This window comes from Triplophysa rosa, linkage group LG20, assembly GCF_024868665.1.
Source record: "Triplophysa rosa linkage group LG20, Trosa_1v2, whole genome shotgun sequence".
In the NCBI taxonomy this organism is placed as follows: Eukaryota; Metazoa; Chordata; class Actinopteri; order Cypriniformes; family Nemacheilidae; genus Triplophysa; species Triplophysa rosa.
In genome coordinates, this window is record NC_079909.1 from 6,931,504 (window position 1) to 6,956,499 (window position 24,996).

The following is a 24,996-nucleotide window of genomic DNA, read 5'->3' on the forward strand; positions in this document are numbered from 1 at the left end:
CAGATCAGTCTGTGGTTGTCCTCTGTGATTTCTGACTCATCGAGAGCCTACTGTGTTTCCTTCTTTCATTTATTTTATATCAGTTCATATCAGTGTTTTCCACCTACATGTCTCCATCTATTGGATGATTTAAGGTTTCTAATGATGGAATGAGGAGAGGGTGTGCATCATGCTCTTGTTACCTATTTTGACCTCTTTTCACATTTTTTTTTGCCATTTTACCCCGTTTTGATCGGTTTCTTCATCTGAGTTTTGCTTTTTAAAGGGATAATTCACCCAAAAATGACAATTCTGTCATAATTTACTCACCCTCTTGTCATGTCAAACCTCTATGACTATCTTTGTTCATGAAGAATGATGGTAACCGAACAGCGGCGGCACCCATTCACTTCTATTGTATGGACACAAGACCAATGCAAGTCAATGGGTGCTGGTTAACAACATTTTTCAAAATATCTTCTTTTGTGTTCTTTTGTGAAGAACGAAAGTCAAACACGTTTGAAATTACAAGAGGGTGAGTAAATGATTTTTTACATTTTTGGGTGAACTATCACTTTAAGAACACATTTAAACATTCAATATAATTCAGTTTAGCATCTTTGTGTGCCATCATGACCTGGCTTTATACACTGCCCATCCCAAAAAAGTCACACACTCTTATATTTCGTTGGACTGCATTTAGCTTTGATTACGGTACGCATTCGCTGTGGCATCATTTCGATAATCTTCTGCAATGTCAAGAACATTTTTTCCCGTCCAGAGTTGCATTCATTTTTCGCCAAGATCTTGTATTGATGATGGGAGAGTCAGGCCGCTGCACAAAGTCTCCTCCAGCACATCCCAAAGATTCTCAGTGGGGTTGAGGTGTGGACTCTGGTGGTCAATCCATGTGTGAAAATGACGTCTCATGCTCCCTGAACCTCTCTTTCACAATTTGAATCCTGGCATTGTCATCTTGGAATATGCCCGTGCCATCAGGGAAGGAAAAATCCATTAATGAAATAACCTGGTCATTCAGTATATTCAGGTAGTCAGCTGACCTCATTCTTTGGGCACACAACGTTGCTGAACCTAGACCTCTAGTTCAATTGGAGGCTGTTACTTATTTGCTTTGCTTTTTTTGGAAGGGCAATGTATATAACACTTACAAAATCAATGCATACATTATATTTTAGGCAAAATCGTTTTTTTTTTTTCAGTTGGACAGGTAAAATGAAATGTAGTAGATTTGACCAGAGCTGGAACAGCGTGTCCTGAAGATGGATCTAAATGTAGTGATAATAATTAATTAGCAGTAAATTGGTTTAGTCTTCTTCAATCTAAGCAGATTTGAGTTATTGGTTTTTGAATAACTTTGTTGTTTAAAGAGCTGCTGCAGAGCCAGTATTTCCTGGTTAAGTACCGGCGTTTCTTCCGTGCCGAATGAGGCCACATTGGGTTCCAGCTATGATGTTTGTCAAATGAAGAGTTTGGTTCCAAAATGAGATAACTCAGGTTTTTCTTCATTTAAATCATGTTTTTTAATATGTTATCATGTTTTTATTGTGTTTTATTTTGTTAGTTAGCTGTTTTTTTTGTTATTATGGCTTAAATCAAAACAAACCAACTGCAGTTTGATTGATATTGGAATGCACCATAAAAAAAACATGATTTTTGAACAAATTTCATAACTGGGTTATCTCATTTTGGAACCAAACTCTTCAAATATATCTCCATCCAGTTATCTCTCTATCCAACTATGCTCATATAAAAACAAGCTGTGAGCTTTTAAAGGTGAAAGTCAACTTGGTTAAAAATTGTAAACTGTAATCTTGACATTGAGTCTTAGCATCTCATCTGATTAAACCAGAGTTGTGTGTAGCCATGAGTTTTGTTGTTGTTTTGCCCTCGTTTTAGTAGCGTGCTTAAAACCATTTTAATCATGGATTGATTATTATAGATGTAGCTCAGTCAAGTATCTCTCATGTGGTGGTGTATGTCTCAGATGGGTGCTAATACATAAGTAATTGATTGTGTCGAGTGCTCTTACATAGCCCCTCTCTCTCTCTTTCTCCCGTTCATGCTTTTGCTCCACGGTGACTCAGTCCTACTTACGTGCTATTACTAATAAGGTTGAAATGAGGCTTGTTCAGATAGCAGGGAGCTTCTCCCTGCTGAGATACAGATCTGATAAACAAGAGAGTCTACAACTCGTCTTCCTGTGAACCTGGTGCCGTTTCATTCTGTAATTAGAGAGAGAGCGAAAGCGAATGGGTTACGACACCACGTGAAAGCAGAATGTACCCAAGAAATGAGGAGGCGGCTATGTTTTTACCTGCAATGCAGTGCTGGCTTCCCTCAGCCATTTAGAGAGCATGGATGCGTGTGAAGGGGCGGGCTCTCGGTGCTGACGGCAGCGGAGAGACGGACGGAGAGAGAGAGAGCGAGCGAGTGAGTGAGTGAGTGAGCGAGTGAGCGTGTGGATGGCTCCAGCTCTTAAGCATTCAGCCTCAGTGTGCATCTGTGTGCACTGAGGTGGCCCTCCGGTGCCTCTGGTACATGGCTCTGTCTCTGGCCTGCCAACCTCTGTCACCTTCATTGGCACTCTCTCTGATGGGCATCCGCGCATCCTGTAGGTAAGAAGCAAACTTGTGTGTGTCTTTGCATGTAGGTGCCGTGCCATGTGCGTACAAGCTTTGGTTTGGATGTGACTGCATGTGCTGAAGCTTTAAAGGGGAAAAGACTGGAAAACAGTTGGTGAGTTTGGGGCAGGTGAGAATAGTGTTGAATAGAACTACAAACTGTTTTTGTATGTCATAACCAGTCTACATGTAATGGCAAAGTAACAAGTAGTATTTATGTGTAAAACTCACAATCTTAGTTTGGTGCTAGTGTAGCTATGCATGCATCTATCCGAGTTGTTCATCTTTGACTTGAAAGCACATCCTTGAAAATACCAGTAGAACATGCAGGGTGGTTTGACTTTGATCAATTTTGGCAAGGGGTGATGCAAGGAAACGTGTCGAGTGCGTGCCGCGCTGCAAGCATTAGCAAACCCACTTGACGTTTGTGCATCCTAACATTCAGTTCCGCCGTACATTAAAGAATAGATTCAGTTGATGTGGTGTTTGAAGTTGCCAAGTTCTTCTACTGCGGAAAACATCCATGCGATCATATTATCTATGCCACACCACAGGTTTTATGTATTATAAAAATCATGTTTTTTGTCTACGGGCTGCAATACTGCAATGCAGTTCGCACGCCAATGAAAACAATAGTTGCACTGAGACGGTTTCGTAGCTGGACGTTGTTTGGCGTTACTGGAAGAGGAGATTGTTTTGATGCATGCGTGACACAAGACAACAGAATGTCAGACGTGTTGTGGTTGCCGTGTGTGTGGGTTGCAGAAGTTCTGAAGGATGAGCTCTGTATTAAGATTGAATTTAACCCTCTGTGCACCAGACCTTTTTCCCTCCCACTCACGAAGCTTACACCACACGGACGCACACAGTGAGTCCTCTTGTTTTTCTCTCGCTGAATGTGTTCGAGATGATGCTTGGCGTCAAGAGGACGGGGAGGTGAAGTTGAACAGTCCAGGCTGGTTGCTAAGGATTGACGCTTTTAATAGAATCCTCCTTCTTGCTGAAAAATGAGTTGGGTGTAATAGAGGGAATTATTGAGATTTGATTCATAGGTCTGACCAGCCGTCACCTGTGAATCAGTTTGATATAAAGAATCCTTTTATAGTAGATTTCAGAGTAAAATCAAGCAGCTTGTTGCTTCGGGGAAGTTCTCAATGTAAACATAATATGGCAAGTTGTAAACATGAGGTCGCTGATACATGTGCACCCCGAGTGCCCGAAATTGCAATAAGCCAACAAATTGGTTTCTAACTTGGATAGGGAACTATTTTACATTTGAGAAAATTGTCGAATTGTATTTTGCAAAAAGAAAACAAAGCCTGTTTTTCATTAATATGGATAATACCGTTATGCAAAAAACCCATCTCATAACTGTAATGCAGTAATGAAATTCATCCCGACTGTATGGACAGTGATGTATCATTTTAAAGAGCTATTGTCATTTTTGTACAAAATGCATCAGATGGTCCGTGGGTGTCTGCTGTCTGAGGCTAAAAACAATAAACTGTAGACATGAGATAGAACTGGCGTGTTTAGGCCTAAAGTAGATTACATCCCCTCCTACAGAACCTCAATTGTCTTCTAGCAGCTCGTGTAAACATCCAGATGAATTGTTTCTCAATTATTATTTTGTTCTTCTGTGAAAGATTAATTGAGTTCATTAGAACGTCTACACCTCTAATGTTTTAATAACACTGCTATGAACCACAAAGCATGACTAGGTTTGGTTGCAAAGCTCCCCATTGAAACACTGACGATTGCAGACACATAGACACTGTAGAGAGTATCCTAAAGATTTGCACATTTCTATCGAATTTTCGGACTGGGGTGATTAACCATCACAAGGCTGTCTGTTCTTGGTGCATTAGAGATCATGTCTGGACAGCTCGGATTTATCATGCGATTTGGCGGTTGCTCAAGTCTCAATGGGGTCAGTCTATGTACTGAAGTGTTCAACAGTTCTTGTATCGCTGCCATGACCTTGATCGAAGCACTTAAACCCAGGTTTCTTCGTCCAGGACCCTCCCTTTATCCTCTTTTTGCCTGGACTAGTAACCGGATTCTTATTACCGTGATATTTTTTTAAAGGAGCAATGTGGAGATTTTAGCGGCATCTAGTGGTGAATTTGCAAATTGCAAGCAAAGGCTCACTGCACCTTACTCTTTCGAAGCACTACGGTGGCTGACACAGGACTAAGATTCTTCACGTTTTCTCTTCTTTGCCGAAGGAGATAACGTATTTATGAAACGCGCTCTGTAGAGCAGTTTGTCCGTTTAGGGCTACTGTAGAAACAACATGGTGAATTCCATGCAAGGGGACCCGCGGTGTGTGTAGATATAAAGCTCATTCTAAGGTTATAAAAACATAACGCTTCATTATGTAAGGTCTTTATACACCTCTTAAGACATAGTTATGTATATTATATTGCTTTTCTGTCAATAGGTCCTCCAAAAAATCACTCACTGGACCTTTAAGTTCCATTAGATATCTGAAAACTATTCAAAAATATGAATGTACTCTTTAAAAGTGCAACACATTTCGTATTCTCTGTAAAAAGATCCATAGTACTGCACTGTTTTGTTTGTGATAGATATGTTTTTTTGCATAAGTCATCATCCTATTTGAACACAATGTAAAAAGCAAGAAACTGACACTACAGAAATGCAAGGCATCCTGGTATGTCGCCTGGATTGTGCTGTCTGAGCTGACAACAGAAAAAATCAGACCGCCCACAATCTCTCCAGACATTTGGGTTTCACATCTTATTAGACACCACCAAGCCTCCCACAGCAAAACAGCTGTAATCTGAAGGGAGAGCTGGAGCCTTCTGTACTGCAAGGCACATTTCCCCCAAGTTGTTACTTGGGACAGGCGAGAGCAAAGTCATACTTTGGGAGGATGTGAGTAATTCAGTTGAATTCAGCATTGACGTGCCAGGTATTAATAATTTCGCCTTGACTTGTTGAGATGTTCCGCGCACGTCCCGTGTAAATTTCCTAAAGCGGTCCTGCCCTATAATTGGCACGCAAATATGTCTAGAGCTGTATAAGGAGGTTAGCTAAATCTTCATTCTGTCTTCATAACGCCAAGCCTAATGGTTATCCTTTATAGGGGTGTGGCTTCAATGTTGCTATAGTACATTTGAAAAGATTTTTTATTTGTGGTAATTCAGAGGCCGAGACCTTTCCAACGAGCCCGGGCTCGAGGCGCTGTGACCCCAGTTTGTTGGTCGGGAACGCCCGGAAGACCAGGCTCCGGAGCAGCCACAAATGGCCATGTTCAACATATTGTAATGAAAGATATGTGGTGTATTTTGAGCTGAAACTTTACAGAGACATTCTGGGGATACCACTGACTATTTTTACATTGCAGAAAACACCTGGATTAGCGGCGCTTTAAGGAGAGCTCTGTATAGAGAGGTACAGTGGGCTTGACTGGGCTACTGTTGTTTTAACATCTGTTTTGCACCGAGCCAGGGGTGTTTGTGAGAATGCTTTTGTTTGTGTGTATATATATATATCTATCTTCCCCCCCCAGAGACCCTCCAACCAAGCGTAGCATTCAGAAATACCTCAACTAATGATGTCCCAGTTGCACAGCTGGTGTATATCTGGGATGAGGCAAAATTGAATGAATTAATGAATTTCTGCTGCAACACAACCACCACCATTAACTCTAACACAACACAACACAACTGAATGGTCGGTTATAATACATATCCTGTTTTTAAAGTGGCAACGTTGGTTTGCTTCATAAAAGAATCAACTCATGAGAGCTAGGGATGTCACGATTCACTCAACTCACGATGCGATGCAAATCACGATACTGATCTCACAGTACGAGTGGTCATGAATCACGATTCGATTTTAACAAAATGAGTTGACAAATTCGTAATGAACAAGTGCCCTTTATTATTTCTCAAAAAAACCCTGCACATTTCTTTGTCTTTTATATCAAATATAACACAACAAAATTCCAATTTTAAATTCAAAAATTAAATAAAGAATGAATTATGCAAATGAAAAGAAGTCTCTTGTCTTTAATATAAACAAAGACTATGCTTTTAAGTAGGGGCGTGATGGAATTGTGTATCTGGGTTCCAGTGTGTTCACCAGTAGCCGAAATCTGAACCTCTGATTTGAAGGATGATGGGGCTTCATCAATATCAATATCAACATCCACACTCGTTGTCTCCATACTTGAAAAGTTGAAACTGATTGCTACAACATGTTGTTCGCCACTATTGCACCTGTAAAGCGAGTTTGCCGTAAACACAGCGGCCCCTGCTGTTCAAAACATGAATCGCGATTCGTTGAACATTTCAACCGACTTGAATCGTCACATATTTGAACCGATTTTCAACCGGCTCACGGTGATTCGTTACATCCCTAATGAGAGCAGATTCTGTAAATCCCTGACATTTGAAGTAATGTTTGCTATGTGGCTATATTTGCCACCGACGGTGCCTGCGTTATTGAAATACTCAGTGACGCATGAAGCACAAAATTGAGTCTGCTTGGGTAACAGACAGAGCTCAGCGTTTCTCAATTAAAAGATTTCACCTTAACAAGAACAATCTGTGTGATGATGCTGCTGTACAGTTGGTGATCTAAGTACGTTCTGTATTTTCTGATCAAGTGTTGGGTTATTCAAGCTGTTCCGTTTGAATCCATATATTATTTATACATTTTTGCAGATGCACGATTTTATTTCCCCCTCAGCCTGTTTAGTTTGGCCAGTTGTGTTGTGTATCTTTATTGAATGGTAAATTGGAACAGACCTACAGAGATGAAGCTGATCTGCCTCGAATTAAACATTTATGTTTAATAGCTCACTGTATTTGATCTGTTATTGCTTCACACATGTCGTTTGATTTGTTCAAAAATTACTTTTTCAAAGACGTTTCCTCCCTCTTTGAGTGTCCTTGAAAAGGCTTAGGTTGTTGCAGACTCAAACGTCCTAGTCGTAGTTCAGAGCCTGGTTTAAGATGCGGAAAATTAGCAATTTCATCAGAGAGATTATGCTACAGAAGGAGGCCAACACATCAGCGCAAACTGCGTAAAGCTGCATATCACATTATATTAATGCGTTCTGCTGATGTAGCCCGCCGATGAAAATAACACGGCGAGAAAAATGATGTGGAAAAGGTCAGTTAGATATTTAGGTACTGTGCTGGTGTGGATCGTGAATTTATGATTAAAACAATTGGATTGTAGCAAAATGGTATTGAAATTTTGCCCCAATTATGACTGAAATCCTGTGTTGACCCACATATTGTGAAATGTTGGCAGGGAATCTATGGTTAAAAATATGAATGCAAATAAATAGTCCATTTAAAGGGAAATTGCACCCAAAAAATACAAATTATTTTACCAGTTGCTGACCCTCGTGTCATTCCAAACCTTTATGACTTTTTTCTTCTGCAGAACACAAAAGAAGATATTTTGAAGAATGTTGGTAACCAAACAACACTGTCCCCCATCGACTTCCATTGTATGGACACAAAACCAGACATTTCTCAAAATATATATATCAGATTTTGAGTCAGATTTTGCCCCCAATTGACTCCAATAGTAGGAAAAAATACAATGGTAGTCAAAAGTGCCCCCGAACTGTTTGCTGTCCTACATTCTTCAAAATGTCTTCTATTGTGTTCAACACAACAAAAAAGGATAAAGTAATTTTTCCTACTACGGGAGTCAATTGGGGGCAAAATCTGTCTGGTTACAAGCATTCTTCCAAATATCTTTCTCTGTGTTCATCAGAACAAAAACATTTTTTGGGACAACTGGAAGGTGAGTAAATGATGACAGAATTTTCATTTTTGGGTGCAGTATCCCTTTAAGGGTATGTTATATTACTAGACATGACCTCGGAGTTGTTAGCTGCTGGAACATGACGCTGTGGGAACTCCAAACTCCTTGCTTACCTCTTGCATACTCGTATTTACAAAGTAACAGACAAAATAATAAATTAGACATTGATGTAGAATGCCTTTGGGTTTGTTTTATAATGAATGCTCATATTTCAGAGGCTCAGCTTTGATGCAGCTGTTTTCACAGTCAACTCAACAGACTGTAAGATCTCGCTCAGCTTGACGTCTCTTAAGATTCTGCCGCGTCTCACGCCGAGCTTGTGTTTGGAGCTATAGTGAGCCGCAGAAGACCTGTAACACTGCAATATCTCTGCAGTCTTTTATGGTTCACTATTGTATCTTCTCTGGTTTATAGCTTTTATAAATGTCTGACAGACGTCCAGTGGATACTAGAGATTGTATACCGTAATAAATATCACAGTATCATTGATGTTGAATTGTAATGTAGTAAAGGGATTTTCAGTTATTGTCAATAACAGTAATGTTCGGCTCGTTTTTAATGCCCATCTAGAATAGGACGTAAACGATTTTTCGCTGGGGGTGGTGGTGGTTGTTATTCTGCTGTTGTTACATCTGTTTTTTAATGATAAGCTTTCTTTCTTTCTCCAGACCTGAGCCCCACCCGAGGGGAGCAGCACAGCAGGCCGACTCCTCTCTGCAGGAGCAAGATGAGGAGATCTTGGGTTCTGATGATGAGGAGCAGGAGGACCCTAATGATTACTGCAAGGGTACGAGTCCACAGCTGTTTACATGTTTATCTCTACTATATAACATTTGATTTATTTCTATCTAATATATAATCGATAATATTTCATATTTTGCCCAGTCATATTTCTGTATATATTTTGCCAACTTTATTTTCTAATGCACATTTTCTAATGTTTGGTAGGTGGTTATCATCATGTCAAGATAGGTGACCTGTTTAATGGACGTTACCATGTAATCCGCAAGCTGGGATGGGGTCATTTTTCCACCGTTTGGCTTGCTTGGGACATACAGTAAGTTCACTTTCAAACAGTAGGCTTTTGTACAACAGGTATCTCACAGCATTTCCGCCGTTGAGTTTTAAGTCGATGCTAATATATGGTTATTTTTGCAGAGGGAAGCGTTTTGTGGCCATGAAGGTGGTTAAAAGCGCAGAACACTACACAGAAACAGCACTCGATGAGATAAAGCTGCTGAGATCGGTGAGCTTCCTCTGACACCAGCGCTGCCATAGAAACCATTATGCGGAACTATTCGCACAACCATTTAGTGTCCGATGAATTTGAGAATGTGACATACCGTGTTGCCGGACGTAATGAAAGTCAGGTTTATCCGCATGGCCTGCGGACTGTGGTTTTGGAAATGAGCACCCTGCCAGGCTTTAGTTTGCAGTAAATGGTTTTGAAATGTTAAACGTCTCGCTTACAAAGACTTTTTTTACCATGCCCATCTGGTCAATTCAGGTCAGAAACACGGACCAGAATGATCCCAGCAGGGAGAAGGTGGTGCAGTTATTGGACGACTTCAAGATATCAGGCGTGAATGGAACCCGTATCCTTTCAATACACAGAACACACACGTTCTCTCCACAAACACAGTACATCTGTACGTGTCCGTATAGATCATTTATCTAAACATCCACAGGTGCTAGTAAACTCCGTATCTGCTTCTGTGCTCTCAAACTGTGGATTCACAGCTGTGAGAGCAGGCGCTTTGCCCAGATACAGCAAACTCACTTATTTATTTGAAGAGAACAGACCGTGAGCCACAGCTCTTGGCTTTTGTTCTCATGGGACTCATTGAGCGCTGTTTCCCTTTACCGTGCGCCGTCAGATGTGTGTATGGTGTTTGAAGTTCTCGGCCACCATCTGCTGAAGTGGATTATTAAATCCAACTATCAAGGCCTGCCGCTGCCCTGTGTCAAGAGCATCATCCGACAGGTGCGTTCCTTTTTGTTCAGAGCTGGGTTTTGTTTAGTTTGATGACACATGTTAGTAATTAGAAGTAACCGTTGAGTCCTTTGTAACCTGGGAACTAGGCTGCATAATTGCATATAGCTAGCTACTTTGTTTGTGACATTTAATTTGATGTGTATTTTGAGACATTCTGCTTCACACTAGGTTTAAAAGCATTCAAACGTTTTTGTAGGTTTTGCAAGGCCTGGATTATCTCCACACCAAGTGTAAGATCATTCACACTGATATAAAGCCAGAGAACATCCTGATGGACGTGAATGAGGCGTATGTCAGGAGACTGGCTGCAGAGGCCACTGAATGGCAGAAGTCTGGAGCTCCACCCCCTTCAGGCTCCGCAGGTGATGCATAGCAGGCGGAAGCTCTACTTTTAGATATACAACGATATTAACAGAGCCTAGCAGATACAAAATATTAATCCATCTCTAATGAATGTACACCTTGTATTTAGTTTAGTAGCTAATCTCATACTGATGTTATTTACATTCAGCAGACGCTTTTATCCAAAGCAACTTACAAGATCAAAAACATGCTCAATAATGTGTCAGTATTGTACATAAACATTTAATGATAAAGAAATCCGTAACGGTGTTCTGCAGATGCTTGTTTAGCTGGAACTTGATGCCTGGTGCATTGTGGGTAGAGCCATTCACATCCAGCTCGGCACAGAACATTTCCATTGATACATTATGCAGGGTGACGTGAAGTCTGCTGGATGGATCTAAATGTAGACTAGTGACTCATACGCTCTTCTAAACAAGCGAAGGATGACAAATTCTCATTAATGTGTCAAGAGAAGCTCATGTGCACTGCCTTTTGAACTCCCTCCGGGTACCGAATGACGTTTTCCTGCTTTATTGACAATAGGGTGCTGACTTTGGATACCTAATTGTCTTGTGTTTTCTTTGTCTGTTTTCAATGTAGTGAGTACAGCACCAGCCCAGAAACAAGTAAGTGTACCGTTTTATGTTTATTACATTGTGGCATTTTATAAGGACTTGCATTGGGGGACTAGAACCAAAATATCATATAGACATGGGGATGGGCTCTTTCGGAGAGTTTAAATTGTGAAAGCAGCACTTTTTGCCCAAAATGTTTATTTATAGTGTGGAATTTGTGTGTCTGTAATGAATCTGCAATGAATCATGGGAAAAGGCAGCTGTTTGATGCTCTTCTCTCTATCAGATGGCAAAGATGTCGAAGAACAAAAAGAAAAAGATGAAGAAAAAACAGAAACGCCAAGCCGAACTCCTGGAAAAGAGGATTCTGGAGATCGAAGGCTTGGAGAAAGGACCTGATGGAGGAGAGGATGAGGAAGAGGATGAGACGGAGACACCCGACAGCACCCCATCTGTACCTAGCAGTCAGACACTTAATGACATCACAGCTGAGGACACACTGGGTGAGACGATGAGCGAGTTTGAAATAAAAGCCGCTCAGAACACCTTAGCAACACTCTTTATTTCTTTATAAAATGTACATTTCATTTATCGAGCTCTTTTTTTAAATACTTCTCTATCTACTTTTGGTGACTCTGTGATCTCTGGCCTATTTCAGAATCCTCGCTGCTCTTCTTTAAGCATACTGCTCCCGACATATCTGTGGTTTAAAAAAAACATGCTTTAAGCTACTGTCCTCATCAATTATAAGCAGCGTTTGTGTTAGCGCTCGCGAGTGTTTTAACTCGGAGGATGAAAACTTTTCTGCCGACCCTGTTTCCACCCCAGATGGCGTCTCACACGGTTGGACTCAGCTCCGAGGCGCCGTCAACGGTCACAGCGAAGGCCCCGAGGAAGAGCAAACCCTAGATGGCCAGGAGCAGATGAAAGACGACACCCCCGTGAATCCGTACGACAGCGGCACCGAGGGGTCCGAGCCCACTAACCCTTACCCAGCATGCAACAGCACAGAGGAGAAAGAGCCCAGACCTCCGTGCCCTGCCGCCACAGAGGGTAATGGACCTTTGATTTGTGGCATGGTTGAGTCACAGTGCCCTAGAGTGCAGGATTCGGAGGGTCCCGGCTCTCCCAGAGCGGAGACGGGCCTCAGCATGGAGGTGGACCCCAGCGCGCAGGTGACCCCAGAGGAGGAGAGCCTGAAGGACGGTCAGTGTGGAGCCCTTTCTGGAGAAAAGCCCCTCCCTCTGATGCTTTGTGTGCTCCTTACTAACCTCCACCTGTCTCTTCTGCTCTCTCGCTGTCTCTGTCCTGATGTGTGTTTTCTTTCAGTGTCAAACTTGCACACTGATCTACCGTTCATCGGTTCATAAAATGATAGTTCCGTGAGATTTTAGTTGCTGGAGAGCTTAAATTGTATTCGTAATTGCCCGCTTAACATTTCCGACCGTTAGATCGATAAGGCTTTTATTTCAAGCACTTAATCACAGGTGTTATGTTTGTTATGATGGTCTCGGCTGATATAGATTTCCTGAGAGCTGTTGTAGTACACACAATGTCCCACAGTCCTCAAATCTGAAAACTCCACACCAGCCAACTCAATCTAACGTCTTTGTGTTATTGATTCTAAAACTATTTCTCTCTTTCCCAACATTGCACTGCAGCTAAGATTGCGGCGGGGAACCTGCTGGTTAACCCCCTGGAGCCTCTAAACGCCGATAAGATCCAGGTGAAGATCGCTGACCTGGGCAATGCATGCTGGGTGGTAAGTCTGACATTTTGCAGGCGCTTGAAGCATTCACTGCAGTTGAAGAACACGCTTGTTGTATACAGTATATTGCATTTCGAATCAATTCTGTGAACTTCAGATATGCTCTTGTAATTTGTAATGCATCACATCAGAAAACGATTGTTTGTAGTCTATGTTCGATTTGACTTGCATGATGATTGATTGGTTAATGGAGCGATTGATTGTTACACCCACGAGGATATTGTTAGCGTGTCTCACCTCTGCATCAGCTGTCGGCTCTGGTTTACGTAACATTTGTTTGTCTTGTTCAGCACAAACACTTCACGGATGATATTCAGACGCGGCAGTATCGCTCGCTGGAGGTGTTGATCGGAGCGGGATATGGCACCCCAGCTGACATCTGGAGCACAGCATGCATGGTGCGTTGAGTTTTTTCGATTTTTGTTTTAAATAATGGCAGAAAAATGCAAAGGGAGAGTCAAGACTCACAGCTGATTCCAGTAGTATGATGGAAATGTGTTTGTAAGAACCACAATGATACACACAAGAATATTGGGTGAAGTGGTTAGTTTTGGATCGTTTTAGTTTGAAATATAGTTTTTGATACTGAATGACATTTCTGTAACGTTTTACCCATCTGCCATTCCATCTATTTTTAGATCTTTTTTCACTTAGCTCAGTGCAGTGCATTCTGGGATTGAAGAATACTGTACATCCAATGATGCCTTAGCATTTGTCTAAAAAAGGATCTTATCTTTATAAAATAGTATTCTGGTCTGGCCTATGATGCCTTCAGATAAATACTTTAGATTCTGTGTACCGTAGGTAGGCGTGTCACTTATGACAGGTCATAGATTGTTACAGAGGTTCTTACGACTCCATTGGCTCTTAAAGTGTTTCATTGAGCTTTGCTGACACTGATCTCTCTGCAGTACACTGACTTTGCAGTTTTGTAAACCGTATGAACAGATCTATAGAGAGAGGTTAAACTCAGTGTCAGCGTTGACAAAAGAGACTCTCCGTCACCTCGAGAAAGCTCGAGTTTAGTCAGGGGTGAGGAGCTTGGTTTGGCCTTTCAGACAGCTGCCTGCCGCCTAGTGACTTTGATGATGAGGTTTGATGTGTCCACACACTAGGGATGCAACAATTCAGCTCACCCACGGTTTTCGGTTCGGGTTCGGTTCTGATGGCTTGGCACATTTAAAGTGTTTTTTCATTGTTCTATGCTTGTGACAGGAACAGTAAAAAGTTGAGAAGAAAAACAAACTATTTTACTGAAATTCTCTTTGTCACTTATTTTATTATCTTTAAGCAAAAATCAACTTGTACAAATTCATGGCTCACAGCAGTTTTTGGTTTACTGTTCATCAACATGCCAGTAAACTAAGCTTTTTGAAGAGGTTTTGCACATCAGAGTATTTAAAATGACGTAATGCAAAACTTAATGGAAGTAAACGTGTGGTGCACGTAACTATGGAGTTATACTGCGGACTATATTAAAAAGGAATTGCAAACTGCATTTGCAAATGCGTTTTCTATTTGTTCGTGTCAAAATTGTGACATAATTCAAACGCAAATGCAAACCGTTTTCATTTGCATTTACGCGAACGTACAATGTCTGCCAAATTTCAAAAGGAAAAGCAAAGTCTATTTGCAAATGAATTACCTCTGTCTTACGAGTTACGACCCTGCCATATTTAAAATCGAAATGGCAATTCCCCATATGCCATTTCACTTCCTCTGGTGTCGCGTATTAAGCCTGCCAAAACTCAAATGAAATCGCAAATCCCTTTGCATTTGCGTTTCCTCCGACTTGTACAGAAACCTGTCAATCAATGGCAGGGGTGGGCTTATTCAATGGGGCGTGTTTGTATCGGGAAGTGACGTCATTCACCGTCGCAGTGGTGTCAGTCAGTCCAACGCTAAGGTGACACTGGTTGTGGCTAAAAGGGATTCAGCTACAGCTAAAAGCCAAAATAACAATAATGGAACAAACGAGGATCAGATGCAAAGTTTCATATAGAGAAAATCTTTACAATGAATCACAATTGCGGTATTTAACAAGTATAATTTAAAGAAGTTAAACGGGCTCGATAAACAGATGAACACAAACAGTGGTCTGGATCTCAATGAGCTACCAATAAAAGTCATATTGAAGCCGTGTGGATTCATCATAATTACATTCATTTCTCAGGTTGGTGCATCAGCTGATGGGCTCATTTACTGCACATGTTGTTGAAAAGGCTGTTCGGAAATTAAATTTTAAATACAGCAACAACTCTATCCAGTAATTTGTAGATGACAGCTACTTCTGTGTCCAGCAAACTCACTAAAACACTGGAGCACAAGTTTGTCTTTGTCTCACTATGTTATGATACACAAATAAAGAGATGTAGAATTCACGTACTTTTGTAATTTATTATTAACTTGTTATACTGTATGCATAATGAACAACAATGATATGCAGGATGCGGTTTATTCATACAAAGTGAACATGTTTTGTTATGGTTTACAACACGTATTAATCATGATGCAAAATACGGTCACAGTGTTGTCAAGAAATGTCATGTCCTCGGAGTACTGTGAAAACGAATATCATAAACAAACATGTGTAGAGGAATGTTGCAGAAGGTGATGTGTCACGAATTGGCAGAAGAGAACCCAAGCGCAGGCAACGGCAGTGAAGGGGTTAACAAATGACTTTATTAGACAAACACAAAACAAAAACCCACGAGGGGGTATGAATCAAGAACTAAACTAAGAAACAAACAGAAAACAAAGACTTCCCACGAGGGGGCAAAAAGAAAACAAGAACAGCAAAACTAAGCTTAAACGACTCAACCAAACATCTACAAACAATACCGGGTAGAACAAACAAACTGACACTCGATGAACAGATGACAGGACAAGGCAAGACGATGACACGAAGCAGCACATAACATACGTAACGTAAACGTACGCAATGACAGAGCACAGGACAATGAAACATGAGGATATTTAAAGGGAAGACAAACGAGGGATAACGACATGGGGCAGGTGTGGGACATTAAACACTCAGGGAAAGATAACGAGGAAACGAGAGGAATGGGGCCAATGACAAGACACTGGAGAGAACGTATATTATTGTCCAAAGGACAATAATAAGTTTCTCTCCACACATAACCAAAGACTTTGTCATGGCTCTGCTACAGGACCAAGAAAAACATGACTAAATGAAGCAGAGCCATGACAGTGATGATTATCCATCCTGTACCGAAGTTTCACATGCTAAGTGATGCCGCTCTGAGCCCAGAGTTCCAGCGCGAGTTATTTCCAAACAAAAAACCTGAAAACTGCACTGTTTTCAACGCCGATTGTGAGTGCAGTTGTAACTTCACTCCTCATGTGTTTAGCTGTATCACATGTATGTATCTACTTAAGTTCCAGTCGACGGTGAATGACGTCACTTCCCGATACAAACACGCCCCATTGAATAAGCCCACCCCCGCCATTGATTGACAGGTTTCTGTACAAGTCGGAGGAAACGCAAATGCAAAGGGATTTGCGATTTCATTTGAGTTTTGGCAGGCTTAATACGCGACACCAGAGGAAGTGAAATAGCATATGGGGAATTGCCATTTCGATTTTAAATATGGCAGGGTCGTAACTCGTAAGACAGAGGTAATTCATTTGCAAATAGACTTTACTTTTCCTTTTGAAATTTGGCAGACATTGTACGTTCGCGTAAATGCAAATGCAAACGGTTTGAATTATGTCACAATTTTGACACGAACAAATAGAAAACGCATTTGCAAATGCAGTTTGCAATTCCTTTTTAATATAGTCCGCAGTATAACTCCATACGTAACACTGCAAACACTAGCGCTCAATGGGAAAGGCCAAAGTTACTGTATATACAGTGAGGGAAATAAATATTTGATCCCCTGCTGATTTGTAAGTTTGCCTGCTTACAAAGAAATTAAGGGTCTATCATTTTTATGGTGGGTTTATTTTAACTGATAGAGACAGAATATTTAAAAAAATCAGGGGGAAAAAATGTTTTATTAAGGTTATAAATTGATTTGCATTTCAGTCAGTGAAATAAGTATTTGATCCCCAAGAAAAAATAACTTTGTACTTGGTGTAGGGCTGTGCCGATAAACAATATCATATCGAATCGCGATAGAATGTATTTCAAAAACGATGATAATCTATTGGCATTTTGACTCGATATGGATTAATTTTACAGTCTAACAGAATGCAGAAATAAACGCAACAACAGTCAGTCAGCGTGCAGCTTTTATCATGCGCGTCAAAGTACAAAGTCCATTTCATACTGCACTTGGCAAAGAAAACTCAACACGAGGAGGAAAACATGACTGGAAGTGGAAACAAAGGTGAAACTAACCTCGAGTTGTCATCACGCCGTTTATCAAGTGTCTTATTTTTTTTCGCAATCGCCGGTTAAACAAAACAAACTTGAGGCACAATTGCAAGCGAGTTACTTCGAAACTCAAGCACAAATGTTTTTATATCCATCGTTAACATATCTGCTAACATGAGCTGGTGCTTATGAAACAAACCAGCGCTGCCCTGTACAGATTAGACATGTAATGAAGTGAGTTTGTGTGCACATTAAAATATTGAACCTTGTATGTAAGATTCTTGCATGATTAAAGAAATGTACTACAGTTTATGTGAGATGTCTTTAAGGTTCACTGAATACATTGAATGAATCCCACTACTCGAGCAAGACATTACTGCAGCGTTATGTATGTGCGCAGGTGCTGAGCCAATAGCGTTCGAATGTACGCAGTAACGGAGCCCTTTCATTGGTTGAATGTACTGAATGAACACTCCCTTAACTTAACGAGTCAATTGAGTCAAAATGAGACTGAATTAACTGGTACATGTTGTTTATGGCCTAATATCCTCTGTGTTGCAACAGTGCATTAATTTAATTGAATTTTACCTGGTTAAAGGTTAACTTTTGTTAATAAACTGTATTTAAAACAGATTCTTTTAAATACAGTTTTTTATTAAATATATATCGAAATAAATATCGTTATCGATCAATATAGAAAAAAACTATCGAGTTTACTTTTTTGCCATATCGCCCAGCCCTAACTTGTTGGAGAAACCCTTGTTGGCAAGCACAGAGGTAAAACATTTCTGATAGTTGCTCACTAGGTTTGCACATGTGTCCGGATACATTTAGTCCACTCCTCTGTCAATCTTTAAGGTTTCTTGGCTGTCGCTCAGCTAATTTGAGTTTTAGCCTCCTTCACAGATTTTCTATTGGACTAGGGCAGGGGTCACCAACTAGCGGGCTCCGGTCCGAATGCGGACCGTGAGATGCGTCCGTCCGGACCTCAAGGCCTTTTGACATATTAAATAAATGAACGGGTAACATTATTTTCTAACGCAATCAAATTTATACCAGGCACATTAAGGTCCGCTCAGTAGCAGTTTGGGTCCTACGGCGCCACGGACAGCTAACATTTGCGCACTGTTGCTACGTTCAGACGTCGATGAGTGAAGAGAGCCGAGACAGCTTCGCTGCACAGCGCGCAGACAGATGTAACTGTCAGTGACTGAAAAACAATGTCCTTTTCAAAAGTTAGAAAAGTTGACGCTGAAAACCATGTTTTCCAAGATGAATGGGTCGAGAGATTTGCATGTATTCTTCCTGCATCGACATGCACAAGACCGGTTTGTCTCATTTGCTCGGAGTCTGTTGCGGTTGTCAAAATTGGAAGCCTTAAACAGCATTATGAAACTAGACAGAGACACTTTGAAGAAACTTACCCGCAGCAGTCCGAGGTAAGGACACAGAAAATATATTAGCTCAAAGCCCAGTAGGAGCGATCTACACGGGTCCTCACTCACTCACTTTTACCGCCCAACAACGAGCATATGAATGTTCACTAAGAATACAGTGGATCTTAGGAAAACATAACAAGCCCTTTACTGTTGGGGAAATAGTAAAAGAGTGCATGGAGGCTGCGTGTGAAACACTTGTAGAAGGAAAATAAGGACATGAACTAAAATAAAATATTAAACCCCCGGCCACAAGAAGAGCTGAAATGTTATCAGAGGATGTTCAGTCACAACTTGATGCTGCTATTTGTTAATCTCAGTTCAGCAGAAAACAACACTTTAGTTTTCTTTTAAAGTTGTTCATGTTGAAATGAATGTATGTTCAGTGCAGGTTTAGAGATTAGGGCATTTTGCACATTTTCCTTCATTATATTGTTGTCAGACATTGTTATGCCGTCGTTTTTATTTCTTTGGTCTGCCAAAAAGCAACAATTCATGTTTTTAGGTATTTAATTGTCCGGACCTCGGCTGGTAAGGGAGGGTTCTTTGCTGGACCTCAAGCAATTTTAGTTGATGACTCCTGGACTAGGGTCTAGAGACTGGCTAGGACATTTAATGTGCTTCTCCTTAAGCCACTCTTTGATTGTCTTGGCAATATGGTTTGGGTCATTGTCATGTTAAAGGCACATGCACGACCCATCTTCAGTGATCTAGTTAAGGGGAGAAGGTTCTCGTCCAAGATTTTACGGTACACTGGCCCGTCCCTCAGCCCCAATCTGTGGAGCCAGAATTCTTGCTAGTTGCTCGGGGATCAAATATTTATTTCACTGACTGAAATGCAAATCAATTTATAACCTTTATATAACATTTTTTCCCCTGATTTTTTTTATATTCTGTCTCTATCAGTTAAAATAAACCTACCATAAAAATTATAGACCCTTCATTTCTTTGTAAGCAGGCAAACTTACAAAATCAGCAGGGGATCAAATAAATATTTCCCTCACTGTTTTAACAAGGTGCGCCACTGCCATTGCAATAAATTGGAAGAAATGCGATGCTAAATAGCTGCCTGGAGGCGCTCTTGCTATGACTAAGCTGTCCGAAAGGCCGCCGAGTGGAATGACTTTCATTAAACAGACTTTGGCGTGGTGCTGTAGACGCTCTTTCTGCATGTGCTGGGTGAGATCAACGCGAGCGTGCTGCTTTCGTATGTAGTGTAAAACTAAAACGGTTCAATATTATATTGAGTATTTTGGCATCCCTACCACACACACACACACAGAAGCATGCTCACTCTGTGTGTCTCTCTGCAGGCATTTGAGCTGGCGACAGGGGATTACCTGTTCGAGCCTCACTCAGGCGAGGATTATTCCAGAGATGAAGGTAATTATTCTTTCACAGCTCGTGATTCAACCCACACATTCCACAGAGCAGCAGAAAATCAAAACGCAAACACAAGCCACATTCTGGGTGTTAATTATCACTTGAACGAGAGCCATTAAGGTGTATTAATGATGCCAGTGACGTCTACTTCACACTCACAGTGAAATATTTACGATGTCATTGGGGAGATGACACCGGGAGTGAACTCGCAGAGATGTTTAAAGCCACGGTCTAGATGACTAACCCGACTATTTTAGCTGACTTTAGAATCACTGTTTATATTAATATACAGCCGTGGAAGAAATTCAGATTAAATTCTTATTTAATCATCATTTCGAGATGTATTGTGGCCATTTCAGTCGAGTTTCTGTTGAATTTCAACCAAATGAAACCTCAGGAGTGACATAAAGTCATCCAACAGCAATGTGAAAGACTGACAGCATGACAAGACACATGAAAACTGTGACAAATCAGGGTTAACACATAAAAAAAATATTTTGAACTTTTCCTAAATACATGTAGAAATATGACTGTTGTATTGCTTAAAAGTGAATATGAACTTGTTTTCTTGGCAGTATTTGAGGTCTGAAAGAATACAGCGCATCTTTTCTGTTATTTCGACCTGTTTCTCCTGTTCATTTTGCAAATAAATGCAAATAGAAACACAATTTTTATTTGAAATTTGGCAGAAATATTGTTAATAGTTCACAGAATGAAATAAAAACGATCATTTTACCTAAACACATACATATATACATAGTAAACTCAGAAAAGCTTGAAACTTGAAATGTTGTCTTAAATTTTTTCCACGGCTGTATATTAATCTCGTTGCTGTCAGGAAGAAACGTTTTATCTCCAATTTTCATGACTTTTCATGACTGTCTGTGGGCTTTGCAAATATTTAACCAATCAGAAGCATGTAAAAACAGCTTGTCAACTTTGACAACATGATTGGAAAAAATTGCAGTGTTTTGTTCTTTTCCGGTTAAGTGGCTGTTTTGGTGATGCAAGGTCGACGATATTTAATTTATAATTCACTTGATTTTGTGCACAGATCACATTGCTTTGATCATCGAACTCCTGGGAAAGATTCCACGGAAACTCATCATGAACGGCAAATACTCCAAGGAGTTTTTCACCAAGAAAGGTACACTTGCTACATGATTAACCGCTCTGCTAATGTTCATTTCACCTACTTGAGAAACTTGCTTGCAGTGTTTAATAGCCTCGCGTGAACATTACACTTTGATGAATGAGGTGTGTTGGCGCGGGTATGGCCATACATTTTCCTGCCTGTGTGTCTGTAGCCTATTTAGCCTCTCTGTTCATTTTCAAATATTCTTGCCTAAAATCAGATTGGATGAGTCATGTTAAAAGCCTTTTTAAAATAGCTGTAATATATCTACACCTGTGTTTAGTTCAATTATGTGTTCAACAAGTTCCTCCGTGTTGCTTGGCGATTTTAGTTAGGAAATCTGTGAGATGCACAACTTAGTGACTTTGTCTTTTACGTCTGTGTTAGGTGACCTGAGGCACATCACTAAGCTAAAGCCGTGGGGTTTGCTGGACGTGCTGGTGGAAAAGTACGAGTGGTCCCGAGAGGAGGCCCAGACCTTCTCCGACTTCCTCCTGCCCATGTTGGACCTCATCTCGGAGAAAAGAGCCACGGCTGCAGAGTGCCTCCGACATCCGTGGATCAACTCCTAGTGGCCGGACGCTCCCGAAACACGCAGTCACACACACGCCGATCTTTTGAACTCACGAATGCTCACCGGTCACAGGCGTTGTCTTGAGAGGCTAGCGGTGTCACGGCAGACGTCAGCCGCACACGCGAGGAGAACCGGTCAAGCACATCTAATCTGAATCTAATCTTGTGTTGTTGTTCTATTTTACGTACTGGGTATCATTTATGTGTACTGTTATCTCAGTGATTTGTTCTCTCGCAAACGTATCACTTTACTAACAGTTTCCATCAGATCACGATATAGTTTGAAAAGTTTGGGATTTGATAGAGGTTCAAGTTTCTTTTACTCTGCAGATGAAACGCAAGCGTGTTGAGTTTGAAGCACTCATTAGTTGATTGTAGTGTTTTCTCAGTGTGTTAAGAAGCCGTGAGAAATGTTTTGTCATGTCGCCACAAGAATGAAGAGGGAACAGTGAAGAATTCCTACATATTTTTAAACCGCTTATTTGAATGTGCGCTACTGTACAGTGTAAGAGAAACACGTGTGCTTTTATCATACAAAAAAAGACAAAGAAAATCAAAAGCACTGAAGTCCTCATTCCAGATCTATAAATGACTATCATGGCCATATCACTTGTTTTATACCATGACCTGGTATTGAAGAAAAAGATGAATGCCAGGGAGTTTTGGTATCTTTTTTTTTTTTTTTTGCTTTACAAGATCTCAAATCAGTTCGCGTTTCAGATGTTGTACATATTCGTACCAAAGACTTGGTTCTTCACAGTATATCAGTATTGTACAGTCCCAATAACTGTGTACAGTTTTGCTATGGCTTCAGAATGGCTTACAAGGAATGTCTGAGAATCGCTGGTTCAAAATATGCCTTGAAATGAATCTGAGATGACCCGGGCTTCTTTTTCAGCTCTTTTCACTTGTTTTATTATTTCAGAGCGTGTCTAATGAAAACAGATGTATAGCTTTGAAGGACCCTCTGCTCTTTTGTGATACAAGGCAGTCTAGTTGGGGACAGTTTTAGGATCACGCATCCACTTTCTCTGCTCTTTTTCAAGAATATCTCTTCGCTTTTGATTGTTCAACTCTGAACTCAAGTGGTTTCTGTAGTAACTTCAAATAAAGATTTTGAAATGGCACATGGCTGTTGGGTTTCACTGCAGATGAAAGGGCAAGTGCCGGTTTTGTAAGTTAAAATGCAAGCGTCACCAGTAGTCAATTTATAGCATTAAGAACTGGTCACTAAATCACAATAAATCATTAAGTGCCTTCCATTGGAAGATAACATGCCTGACATGGTAACTGTGTGCAACTAAATGATGATGATGGGGTTGCACTGGAGGTCAAATGGTGATTTATCGTGAATAAACTGCAACTATTGACCATCGTTACTGGAACAATACATTTACAATGAGTGGTATGCATTGGTGCAGAGCCATTGAGAGCGAGAGTTGCGCCAACAGAAGTTCGACATTTTCGTGTGTCATGTGATTCATGGAGCCTTCAGATAGTTCCAGGAAGTTATGTTTTCTCTTTAAATGCTTTTTCTTCCATTTTTTTAATTCATTAAATGACTTGCGTCTTTAAATGGGTTAAAAGTTTACCTCAGTTGGTCTGTTTAGCCGCAGCTCCATGCGTAACTAGTAACTAACGGGAACTATTGAGAGCCTCCATAGGGAGGCTCATAGATGACATATTTTTGAATGCAAAACCCAGAAGCGAGTTAACATTTTAGGACTTCGGGTTCCATCACTCCAACGTCTATGGGTCTTTTGAATGAGTTTTTGGTAAAAAATAATGAGGTCTGTATATTTAAATATTGAAATGAAATTTTCTAAATATGTTCACGTTTTATTCTATGACATAAAACACACCAATTATAACACGCTTGTGATTTTTTATAGCCTTATTGCGTCTTAAAAACGGCGGTTGCTTACAAGTTGCTACAAGTGACTACTTCCTTTGATGGGGACATTAAGACGTCATCGTGCATATCAAGATCACAAATAATGCAACATGGGCACAATCTCTTTAAGGGGTCATATGGCGCGAAAACGTGTTTTTCTGTGTCTTAAGTGTGTTATAAGTAGGGTTGGGAATCGAAAATCAATTCCAATTTGGAATCGGAATCGAAAGGCTAGGAATCGGATACTTGAGATTAAAATTTGAATTCCTCTCATCAATTCCTGTGTGCATATTTTCAGAAAAGTACATGCGTTGCATGATCTGCTGATATCTCAATAAAAGCCCTTATGAAAATGATCAATATTTTTTACTATAGTAAGCATAGTTTAGCTGTAGAATTTGCATCAAAGCACAGGAATCACAAATTAACCATAGTTGCATTATAGTAACTGCAGTTTAACCATGATGTAGTTCAACTATGATAATACAAATTGTAATAAAGCAGAAAAGGTGTGTTTCTATGTGTAAATATACACAAAACGGTGCTCATAAATATATAAATATATTTTGCAAACAAGTCAATAAGCAGGCTAAATGACCATACAGGTTGATATCTAAATGTTTTACTTCAACTGTGGAATCGAAACTGGGAATCGATAAGAATCGAAATTGATAAGCAGAATCGGAATTGGAATCGGAATCGATAAAATTGAAACGATTCCCAACCCTAGTTATAAGTTGCCCATGCATGTACTAGACACCTACAATTGCAAACAGATGCATTCTATCTAAAAGCGAATGCTCACCCAGACCTGCCTGAATCGCCTCGTGTAATCACACCCCCACAAATCTACGTCAGTTGGTGGTATGATTTGACTAAGACCGCCCAAATGTATACGCAAGTAAGGTGGGCGTACCTGTCAGTACAATTGCTTTGGAACCTGATGTTCCAAATATGGTAAGAGGCGTTACATTTCCGTCACACGCTTGCAGTATTCGACCAATCACTACGCATTGGTTAACTGGCCAATCATAGCACACCTCGCTTCTCAGAGCGATGAGTTTTGTAAAAAATCCAGGCGTTTCAGAGAGGCGGGGCAAAGAGGAGACAC

At 40.5% G+C, this 24,996-nt stretch overlaps 1 protein-coding gene across 5 annotated transcripts in view; it reads left to right on the forward strand.

Annotated features, from left to right (window-relative positions):
* The window catches only part of srpk1b (SRSF protein kinase 1b), a 35,474-nt gene extending 12,358 nt beyond the window's left edge, over positions 1-23,116 (forward strand). For 3 of the 5 annotated variants that reach the window (XM_057362887.1, XM_057362883.1, XM_057362884.1), the window contains 14 exons: positions 9,107-9,225; positions 9,387-9,495; positions 9,597-9,684; positions 9,946-10,033; positions 10,316-10,422; positions 10,631-10,796; positions 11,380-11,405; positions 11,641-11,857; positions 12,183-12,560; positions 13,016-13,116; positions 13,413-13,520; positions 20,214-20,283; positions 21,338-21,430; positions 21,806-23,116. In XM_057362887.1, the coding sequence (XP_057218870.1) occupies positions 9,107-9,225; positions 9,387-9,495; positions 9,597-9,684; positions 9,946-10,033; positions 10,316-10,422; positions 10,631-10,796; positions 11,380-11,405; positions 11,641-11,857; positions 12,183-12,560; positions 13,016-13,116; positions 13,413-13,520; positions 20,214-20,283; positions 21,338-21,430; positions 21,806-21,990 (1,855 nt within the window). In that variant the 3' untranslated portion in view covers positions 21,991-23,116. Of the gene's footprint in view, positions 1-2,393; positions 2,616-9,106; positions 9,226-9,386; positions 9,496-9,596; positions 9,685-9,945; positions 10,034-10,315; positions 10,423-10,630; positions 10,797-11,379; positions 11,406-11,640; positions 11,858-12,182; positions 12,561-13,015; positions 13,117-13,412; positions 13,521-20,213; positions 20,284-21,337; positions 21,431-21,805 lie in introns of those variants that run through there. The other 2 variants (XM_057362886.1, XM_057362885.1) reach the window with 2 other exon arrangements.
* Positions 23,117-24,996: the final 1,880 nt, after the last annotated feature.